Source organism: Dunckerocampus dactyliophorus, chromosome 4 (assembly GCF_027744805.1).
Source record: "Dunckerocampus dactyliophorus isolate RoL2022-P2 chromosome 4, RoL_Ddac_1.1, whole genome shotgun sequence".
Classification (NCBI taxonomy): domain Eukaryota; kingdom Metazoa; phylum Chordata; class Actinopteri; order Syngnathiformes; family Syngnathidae; genus Dunckerocampus; species Dunckerocampus dactyliophorus.
Window position 1 is genome coordinate 33,504,063 of NC_072822.1, and position 11,389 is coordinate 33,515,451.

The 11,389-nt window shown below is 39.5% G+C and overlaps 1 protein-coding gene across 3 annotated transcripts in view; it reads left to right on the plus strand.

The window, feature by feature from the left end:
- castor1 (cytosolic arginine sensor for mTORC1 subunit 1) overlaps positions 1-11,389 on the plus strand; it is a 29,804-nt gene that overhangs the window by 9,990 nt on the left and 8,425 nt on the right. For 2 of the 3 annotated variants that reach the window (XM_054774224.1, XM_054774225.1), the window contains exons 6-8: positions 3,035-3,154; positions 6,527-6,609; positions 6,708-6,802. In XM_054774224.1, coding sequence (XP_054630199.1) covers positions 3,035-3,154; positions 6,527-6,609; positions 6,708-6,802 — 298 coding nt within the window. Of the gene's footprint in view, positions 1-3,034; positions 3,155-6,526; positions 6,610-6,707; positions 7,133-11,389 lie in introns of those variants that run through there. The other variant, XM_054774223.1, reaches the window with a different exon arrangement.

The window sequence follows — 11,389 nt, forward strand, 5'->3', positions numbered from 1 at the left end:
TCTTGTGTTGACGTTCGCTGTGTTCCTTATTATCGTGCAAATTAAAAATAGTCCATAAAATGTGTAGTCAATTGACGAAAGCTTGTCACATGCGAAGCCCATCTATGCCTGCGTGTGCGATCCCTCATGTTTCAATCTCATTCGACTTTCTGGCGTCTTTTACCTACTTTGCACTGCCGCTCTGGCGGTAGCTAGCGAGATCTCGGGCGAGCTAGAAGTGGCTATCACATCAATGCTAACTTACTTTTTAAAGTGTCACTTAACAATCTTGCTCTCTTGTTATCATTATAATACTGACTGTCTAACACTAATACTGGCTTGTCTTCAGAACACTATATGTGAGCCTGAGTTGTTCAACAAACACGTAGTGTCCAGCTTTAGACAGTGATGCTATAACAGGGGTCTCCCAACAGGGACTGTAGCGTATATGCTAGCGGTAGCTCACCAGCTAATGTTGAGTAGTTCTATAAGAGTTCTATTCAAACATGACGCCTGCATTTAATGCCAAATGAGCACACTGAGTGGAGATGTGCTTTGCAAATAAACGACAGCTAAATGTTGGCAGTCACATAAAATAGCTCACCTCTCCTTTCTTTTTGTCTTTTTGTCAATTTAATAATGCTGCAAGTTGAATACACCTGAGCTATCACAATCCTGGACTCTCAATTTATACTCTTGACAGGACACATTTCTACAATAAAAATATTTTAATTATTTTATTTTGTTAATTGTGTTATTTTGAACTAAAAAATATATTATTGAACACTGTAAAACTCCAAAACTGGCATGCAGCCCACCACCACAGCTTCACAAAATCCTAGTGTGTACTGATTGACTTCAGAGGCTGTCCAAGCCCAATACAGTAATCCCTTTGCAATATGACGGTTGAATGAAAAATGAATTCATGAATTCATCATCACTGTTTAGTGGTTGAATAACATTGCTCAAAAACATTATTAGTAAAAAAAAAAAAAAAAAAAAAAAAAAAGCATATTTAAGCAAATCGTACTTATTCCTGGCCTAAATTAAGCATGCAGGCATAACGATGGCTACATGATCTAGCTAAATGAACTAAAGGCAGACGAAGCACTGTAATTATGAATCTAGTACTGTATTCTACATTGGCCACTAGGTGTCGTGTTCAGCGAGACAGGCACAAGACTCCTCACTAAGGTTCCCTAGGGTTGGGGTCGCCGACCGGACCGGGCTGCGGGAAGCTTACAGATGCGACGATTTAAAAAAAAAAAAAAGTACACTTTAAAAAAAATACATTTGTAAATAACTGCATCGAATTTCATGTAAATGCGTAGCAATTTTGGAAATATGGGCTTTTATTTTATTTTTTTAAATAATATACGGTTACAAATCCCCCAGTTTTTGCATGTATCTGTCCCACTTTGTTCGCAGTCCTTGAACACACCATTGTCAAACAGTGACATAATAATCTTCTCTCTGAAGAACAAACTCCAGGCTCGTACTGGTGGGTCTGTATTCATTTTGTGCTTTTAATTTGATGATGTTACTGTCTTAGTTCTGCACAATACATAATAAATAAGACACAGTAGATTGCTATAATGTTTAAGAAGTACTGACATACACACACTGAAGTCTAAGTTATAAATAAAATAAATAGTAAATAGATAGTAAATCAATAAATAAAATAACACACAGCGGGCAACATTTTGGACCTTTTGTTTACATTAGAGTTGGTTCTTTCAGAGAGAGATACACGACGTAACTAACGGCTGCTTCTCCGAGAGTTTATCGAAGTACCGTTATCAAACACGGTTTTACGATCATTTTCATTTGAAACAGTAACACAAACCGTCTGGAGCTTTGCTGCAGTTAATCATGAATAACGGTGGTCGTTTCATCCCATTGGAGCGTTATTTCATGTCATAAGGTCTCTAATAATGTTAGAAAATGAATTTAGAAGATTGTAAACAGCTTTTCTATGCCACAACTTGGAAAATGTCCCATTTATTAGTTCATTCAATACCAAAGATGTAAGATTTCATAATCCGATCCCAACAACGTATTTATACGTCTTTTACGTTTTTTTGCACACGAGGCAAAAAGAGGTAATGACACAACTCTCCACTAATGCATTTCACTTCAGAGCACTTTTACGCCATAAAAACAGCCACAAGATTGCAGAAGTGAAGGGAAAATTACAGGAGGAGGAAGTGAGAGCGTGGAGGAGTGAAGCGTGCAGAAGGTTACGCATTGTAGGGAAATTGTAACGCATTCACACACACACACACACACACACACACACACACAGACACGCACACGCGTGCACACCCCGTTCAGTTCCAAATGTGAAAACTGTAAATAGTTCTTGGTGCTATATTGGTAAAGAAATTGTTATTTTGATGTAAAACAGCCCCTTTTTTGTGTTGTTTATGTTGTGGTGTCGTTGTTTACATATTGGAGCTGTCACAAAAGCAAAAAATATTTGTGTCAAACTGAAAGTGATGCTTGAAATGTATCTTTTCACAAAAAGCTGTTTTTCTCCCTTTTTTTTTTTTTTTAGTCAGGAACTGATATTTTCCTGAAACTTACCTACGTTCTACTGCTGATTACTAAAGAATGGAAAAAGGTAGCAACACAATTTTTTTTCCTGATGAAAGACGAGAGTCTAATCTTTCTTTTGATGGGTTCCCTGTTTATATAGCTGTACGACACAATATTCTGTGTGCCTTGAAAGATCAGTCAACATCGTCTAAAATTGGCCTGCACTGAAGGGGTTGTCTTTTGAAAAATGGCCGGGATTGAATGGGTTAATATTGAATCCCACTTTGCGGAAATTCACTTTTCGGGGTCGGCTCGGGAACCAATAAACTGTGATAAATGAGGTATTATTGGAGTGAAGGAAATATTGTTAAATGAACACCTGAGCTTGCTATCTTGTTTTTCTTACTAAGTATTATGACTCCCGGTACACACTTACAGTAAATGATGCCATCTTTCATTCCTACTTGTTTCACTTCCTACTTCTAACTCCCGACTTGCTCTCCGTCTTGCTCCCCAGTGCAAAAGAGGACGAAGCGTCGTCTTCCCCCAGCCAAGACCTGGAGAGCATCAAGTTCTTCTCCTTCTCCCTCATCGACGGTTACGTCTCGCTGGTCATGGACACGGACGCTCAGCGACAGTAAGGAAGTCCTTGTCCCCCACCCGGTTGATTTCAAACTGCAAGTGTAACACGCATGAGTATCGCACCCACAGCTGACGAACCACATTTTAAAGCGCATGCGGAGAGAGATAAAGCTGCTGGATGCTGAGCACTCATGACACAGTCATCCCTCGTTTAAAGATTCCTCGGAAACCCTGTTTCCGACCTTTTTAAATACGGGTTTTAACATTATTAGAGCCCTCAAGGCACCCTTATCGTCACCTTTGCACTCCTATTGCCCAATATAGTAGACAAATAAAGAGTAAATAAAACTAGCATTACGAGAGTTCCTTCTTTTTGTTCTTTTTTTTTTACTTTCTGTTCTGTACGGTACGTCCTACAGTGGCTATTGTCTCATCACTGTAACAACACTGAAACCCAGTGGCCAGTGTAGAGTACTACACATCATCACAACATCTTTGAATGCATCTTCTGAATGCTTCATATTTGTATTTCAGTTCATTTCGCCATTTTAATGCTTGAAAATGCTTGAAAAAACACTTTGAGAGGTTGCCTACAGCCACAGCTCTTAATGTTTTGTTTTTTTTTCCACCCGGTGCTAATTAGAGACCCCGGCAATGATTTGCTTATGTGCGTGACACGGGGCGACTATTGGACACTCGAATGGGAGGCGTTCATTGGAGCGTTTACAGTCGATTTAAAAGTTACATTTAGAAAAACATTTTTGACCTTGTTGCGTACATTTACGTTTTCGCAGCTTAGTTGGGTGCACTCTAGACATGTCATTGAAAAAAGGTGATGATTGATGTCTGCAACTGAAAACGCCGTCATGTTTGCCGTTCATTTATGCAAAAACTGTCCAACGAAGACACAAATCCTTTGAATACGCGTCTCAAAGTGGAGTTTTGGAATATATTTGCTTTTTTTTGTTGTTTTTTTAAAGGACAACTACAACTACTGACAACACCTCCTCGTGTCCGAACAGTGGCCCATTGCGGCTTGCGGCTGTTTTCTTATCGACCCATGGCACAGCGGCAAAAATGGAAAAATCAGCCTTAATTATAAAAGACTAAAGTCAAAGTTTAAAAAAAAGTGGTAATCTTATGAGAAAAAGTCTGTTTTTTTTATTATGAGGAAAAATGTCATTTTAGGAGAATAAACTTCAAATATTAAAGAAAAAATATGTCGTAATATTGTGTGACACAAACAAAATGAAGTTGTAATTTATGGAAAATTAGGTTGAGGAAAAATGTATAATAATATGAAAATAAAGTCTAAATATTCTGGGGATTATGTCATAGCATTACGAGAAGAAAATTCACAAGAAGAAAGTTGAAATAGTTGAAAAATTAACAAATATCAACAGAAATGGGGAAAAAACTGTTCTAATTTCCCGAGAATAATCAAGTCAAAATATTAAGAGAAAAACGTCGTATTCTAACGAGAAAACTTTAAAAAAAAAACAGCATGGCAAACATAGCATAGCAGCAAAAATGGAAAAATCAGCAGTTATTTTACAAGAATAAAGTCAAAATATGAAGACTCGAATGACAAAAAGTCTGAATTTTTTATTGTAAGGAAAAATAACGTCATTTTAGAAGTATAATGTTGAAATATTTTTTTTAAGTCAAAATATTATATGAGGAACAAACAAAACAAATATGGAAATTAGGTTGCGGAAAAAATTCTGATATTATGAAAACAAAGTCAAAATATTATGGGAATAAAGTCATAATATTACAAGAAGAAAAGTCACAACAAGAAAGTTTAAATAGTTGGAAAATTAACACAAATCAACAAAAATGGGGTTATAATTTTATGAAAATAAAGTCTAAATATTAAGAGAAAGAAGTCATATTCTAACCTAAGAAAACCCCAAAAAACAACAGTAGTTAAATTAATTAAGCGAAAATATTAAGAAAATATTAAGAAAAAAATTGTCATGTAATCAGGAAAAAGTCTGAATTTTTTATTATAAGGAAAATTGATATAATTTTGTAGCATAAAGTTGAAATATTAAAGAAAAAATGTTTTCTTAAAGGGATAGTTAGGAGTTTTTGACATGAAGTTGTATGACATCCATCAGCAGTGTAGTACGTCAGTAGTCCCTTGCTCCCCTCCACTTGGTACCCTATGTCCAGTTCTGGTCGGATTTCGGTGATGAACGTAGTTCCAGGTAGTCGCTGGGGTTACACAAGTAAGGCGTTTGGCTCCCCAAAACAACATGTGTTCAAAAGAGTAATATTCCATTCTTGTGTGTGTGATGAAGACGCTCGCATCTTCTTTCGTGACGGAGCGCCGCGGCCAGCTTGTTTACGCGTGAGTTCCACAGCGGAAGAAGTTGCAAGCGTCTTCGTCACACACACGAGTGGACAGGCGACAGTGCGCAGGGATACGGCGGGAGAGAAATATAAAACCAAGCGATTTGGGGGAGGTGAGTCGCTTTTGATGGACTACACTGCTGATGGGGATGTCCCACAACTTCATGTCAAAAATCCAAACTATCCCTTTGAAGTCGTAATATTATTATGAGAAACAAACAAAACAAAACATACTTTTTGGAAAATTAGGTTGGAGAAAAAGTTATATTATGGGAATAAAATCAGAATAGTCTGGGAATAAAAAAAAATATATAATAATAATAAAAAGTCATAATATTATGAAAAACAATTACAAGAAGAAAGTTTAAATAGTTGGAAAATTAAAAAAAATCTGCAGAAATGGGAGGAAAAACAGCTGTAATTTTACAAGAATAAACTTGTAATATTATGAGGAAAAATAATGTCATTTTGGCAGCATAGAGTTGAAATGTTAAAGAAAAATATGTTGTTTTTTTAGCTGTAATATGAGCAACAAACAAAACAAAGTTTGGAAAATTCGGTTGGGGAAAAAGGTAAACTATTATTCAACTAAAATAAGAATATTACAAGAGGAAAATCTTCAAAGATTAAGGAAGTAGAAAGTTGAAATATTTGGAAAACTTAAAAAATAATGGGAAAAAAGCAGAGAGCAAAGATGATCCTAATAGGCTTTTTCACCTAATACGACAAGGCTGAGGTGGACTTCATACAGCATCGATCATTTCTTAGCACATCTTGGCAAAGTTGCATCCTTTCATGTTTCACGATGTGGCCCTCGCTGGAATGAGCTTGGGCGCCCCATGCTACAGGAAAATCCGGCTTTTTGAGGGAAAACACCATTTTTATTCGATTGTTTCTTTGTCTTTAGTTGGTGTTCATGTGCGTTTTGTGACGGGCAGCAAAGACATGGCCTCTCCTGTCGGGGCGTCTAAAAAACACGTTTGTGCGTTTGCTGTCCAGCAGTCGGTAGAAATGAAAGTCTTGCCCTTGCAGCGGATGTTTGACCTTTTTTTTTTTTCCTGTGCTGCAGCTTTCCCGCCGATCTCCTCTTCACCAGCTCCTCGGGGGAACTGTGGAGGATGGTGCGCATCGGGGGACAGCCGCTGGGCTTCGGTGAGGGGCTCGATCCAGGATGGCCGAGGCCGGGGTGAAGATCACGATCAGGACCCGCTAATAAACCCTCCATGTTGTCTTTTTCTTTTTGTTCTCAGACGAATGCGGAATCGTGGCGCAGATCTCCCGGCCGCTGGCTGACTGCGACATCTCGGCCTATTACATCAGCACCTTCAGCTTCGACCACGCTCTGGTCAGTTTGACACGCGCACACACACACACACACACACACACACACACACCAGCACTACTCACATGTTTAGCATTTATTTCAAGCCCTTTGTTTGTCATGCGGGGAGTTGATACGTCGCATTCCTTTGGCGTTTGCTCACCAACAGGTGGCGAGGACGTCAAAATGATTTTTTCAACTTTTCTGATATAATAATCAATCATATTTATTCAACTGTTATTCTTTATGATTAAATATTTTCATTTAATTACACCTTTTTGTTCTTTTTTTTCACTTTTTGCTGAGAGTTTTCATGCTTGGTTGTGTTCTTAAAAATGTGCCGCAGCCCAATTTTTTTTTTTTTTTTTTTAAGTGCTGCGGGCCATTAACGGTCCTCGAGCCGCACTTTGCACACCCCTCTAGATGGTCTAAATTGGTTCGTTGATGCCAACGCTGTATGTAAAAAAAGGTGTGTTTTGCTTAAGACTCTTCCGGGCTGAGAAAAGTCAAGTTGAACTAAATTGTCTTCACTGTTAACAATTTTAACTCGCTGAAGACTCTAAACCGTATTCAGTGTTCACGAAAACACCGGCGTTAGCTTCGTTAGTTGAAAATTGTCTGTCGTGTTTATGAGAATGCGAACGCGAGGTTTGTTAAAATTGTCAAAATTGTCTGCGGTATTTTGGAAAACCCGAATGTGAGGTCATTTGGAATCTCTCAATTGTCCGCAGTGTTTACGAAAATGCGTACACTAGGTTCGTTGAAAACTAGCGCAGTTGAAACTCTAAATTGTCTGTGGTGTTTACGAAAACACGTATGTTTGGTTCGTTGAAAATTCTCAATTGTGCAGGTCAAATAAATGACCTGCAGGGCACTTCTCCCTGGCAGGGCAACGCTGTTGTGCACTTGAGGGCATCTCGATCTACAATTCCATCTGCCTTCAAGGCTGGCAGGACAGGGAAAAATACAAAACAAGGAAATTCTCAATTGTCCTCGGTGTTGACGAAAAGATGTACGTCAGGTTTGTTGAAAACTCGAAATATGTGCTTGCAATTCGTGGATGACTAAATTGTCTGCAATATTTGCAAAAATACAGAATTAGTGTTGTTGTCTTTTAAAGTTTCCACAAGAACGTACGACTGATTCGTTGATCTAAATTGTCTTTGATGTTTGCACAAATACGTGCAAGAAGTACGTTATCGTCCAAGTTGACGCCAGCTTCCTTGAAGACTCAATTATCTACGATGGAAAAAGTGCGTATGTGATTCGTTGACGACTGAGCTGTCTTTTGATGCTTGCAAAAACACGTCTGCTCATTTTACTGAAAACTCAAATTGCCTGCGATGTTTGCAAAAATACTGGTAGAGAAGCGGTCGTGACGAAAACACGGCGATGTTCGCAAAACACGCGCATGAAGTTCATTAACGACTAAGTTGCATTTGATGTTGACATTCATTCATAACTAAATTAGAGGCAGTGTTTAAAGAAAATCCATACATGTTGAAATTGTCTTGTACATTTACAAAAATACCTTTTGTTAGGTCTGACGAAAACTTAACAAGACACATCCGTTAAGTCGATTGACCAGTAGATTGTCAGCGATGTTAACAAAACGTTGGGTACGTTGGGTCCATTGACAACTAGATTGTGTCCGACATGAACAAAATGGGTAGATAGTTTTCAATGTTAACAAAACGGGTCTGTTAGGCCCACTGACGACTCAATTGTCTCCGAAATTAAAATATGTTAGGTTGACTGACGACTAGATTGTTTTTAACATTAACAAAACACGTTTCAGCGTTAGCAAAAGGCGTACGTCAGGTCCACTGACGACTAGATAGTTTTCGACATTAACAAAATGCGTACATTAGGTCTATTGATCACTACACTGTTTTCAATGTTAACGAACGCGTTGTTTCAGCGTTAACAAAACGTGTACGCTAGCTCCACTGACGACTAGATAGTTTTCAGCGTTAGCAAAATGCGTATGTTAGGTCTACTTACGACTAGATAGTTTTCAATGTTCCCAAAACGCGTATGTTAGGTTCACTGGCGACTAGATAGTTTTTGCCGTTAATTAAATGCGTTGTTTCAACGTTAACAAAACATGTACGTCAGGTCCACTGATGACTAGATTGCTCTCCGACATTAACAAACCGTGTACGTGAGGTTCATGGATGACTCGATTGCTCTCCGACATCAACAAAATGCGTACGTTAGGTCGACTGACGACTGGATTGTTTTTGACGTTAGCAAAACGCGTACGATAGCTCCACAGACTCCTGGATGATTTTCAATGTTTACAAAACTGACTGTTAGATTGTTTTTAACATTAACAAAACACGTTGTTTCAGCCTTAGCAAAAGGTGTGTGGTAGGTCCAATGACTCCTACGTTGTTTAAAACATGAATAAAACGTGTACGTTTGGTCCACCGATGACTAGATTGTTTTCGATGTAAACAAAACGTGTATGTTAGGTTCATTGATAACTAGATTGTTCTCTGACATTAACCAAAACACTTACGTTACGTCCACTGACAACTTGATTGTTTTCAACATTAACAAAATGCGTTGTTTTAACATTAACGAAATGCGTACGGAAGGTCCACTGACTACTAGCTTGATCTCTGACGCTAACAAACACGTACATTGGGTCCACTGACGACTAGATTGACCTGTGAGTAAACAAACGTGTACGTTAAGTTCATTGACGACTACCGGTAGATTGTTTTTAACGTTTAAAAAAAAAAAAAAACGCGTACGTTAGGTCCACTGACACATACATTGTTTTCAACGTTAACAGAGCTTGCAGATCGTTTTCAACGTTAACAAATGCGTACGTCAGGTCCATTGACGCCGAGATCGTTTTAAGCGTTAACAGAACGTGTAGATTATTTTTGACGTTAACAAACGTGTACGTTGGATCCATTGACTACTAGATTGTCTCCAACGTTAGCAAACCACATGAAGTTCATTGACGACTAGACCTGACGTACGTGTTTTGTTAACGTTGGCTAGTTGTTACCAAACTACGTACCTGACGACTGGATTATTTCCTGTGTTAACAAAACACGTACGTTAGGTTCACTGATGTGTGTGTGTTTTAGGAATTGTGTGTGTGTTTGTGTTTTTAGGAAGTGCCAGCACGGTTGCGTAGTAAATGATTTAGCTAACTTTATGAGGTCGCACTATTAGTCTGCACGTTGTTGCAATGCTAGCATAGCAGAGCTGTCGTCATGACTTTTGCAGAATTTTGCAAGTGTCTCGGAAGTTTGTCATTACAGGAACCGGGGTGTGTATTTTTACCACTGGACCGGCCTAATTTTAGTCACTTCGCTCTAAAGTAGTAAACAGAAGCTGTCACCCCTGTGGGGGTGGGGCTGAGGGGAGGCCTTGTGGCTTTGCAACGCTATTGTAACCGCAAAGGTCGCCAAAAGTTGAGGGTCTCCCCAATCAAGAGCAATGTTTTAGACTTAATTGCAACAAGCGGCTTCCTCTTTTGGCCTTTTTAAAGGATGCAAGAATTTAAACCCAGAAAGAGGAAGAAAGATGACAGTTTTCCCAAATGCAGCAATTGCCAGTTAAGTCCGACGCCTTGTGTCTGTCGTCATCAAAGCTTGGACGGCACAGACACATCTGGCTGTGGAGATGTCGAGTGCTTGACCCCCCCCGTACGCAAAGACGGGCAGCAGTGGGAAAAATAAAAGTCTTTAATTAAGCAAACAGAGGTGACAGAGATAAAAAAGGCTGTGTGACAAGGTAGACACTTGAGGTCAAAGGCAGTATAGACGGAGCGGAGGAACATCTAAGTGACAGCACCTGCGCCGTACAGCAGACGACGCTGGGCTTTTCAACCCCACTAAGAGGAATTGTGGCCACTTGTGCAAACATACCACTACCATACCACTACCATACCGCTACCATACCACTACCATACCATACCATACCACTACCATACCACTACCATACCACTACCATACCACTACCATACCACTACCATACCACTACCATACCATACCGCTACCATACCATACCATACCGCTACCATACCACTACCATACCATACCACTACCATACCATACCACTACCATACCACTACCATACCACTACCATACCACTACCATACCATACCACTACCATACCGCTACCATACCGCTACCATACCGCTACCATACCGCTACCATACCGCTACCATACCACTACCATACCATACCGCTACCATACCATACCACTACCATACCATACCATACCACTACCATACCACTACCATACCACTACCATACCATACCATACCACTACCATACCATACCATACCACTACCATACCACTACCATACCACTACCATACCACTACCATACCACTACCATACCACTACCATACTATACCGCTACCATACCATACCATACCGCTACCATACCACTACCATACCATACCACTACCATACCATACCACTACCATACCACTACCATACCACTACCATACCATACCACTACCATACCGCTACCATACCGCTACCATACCGCTACCATACCGCTACCATACCGCTACCATACCACTACCATACCATACCGCTACCATACCATACCACTACCATACCATACCATACCACTA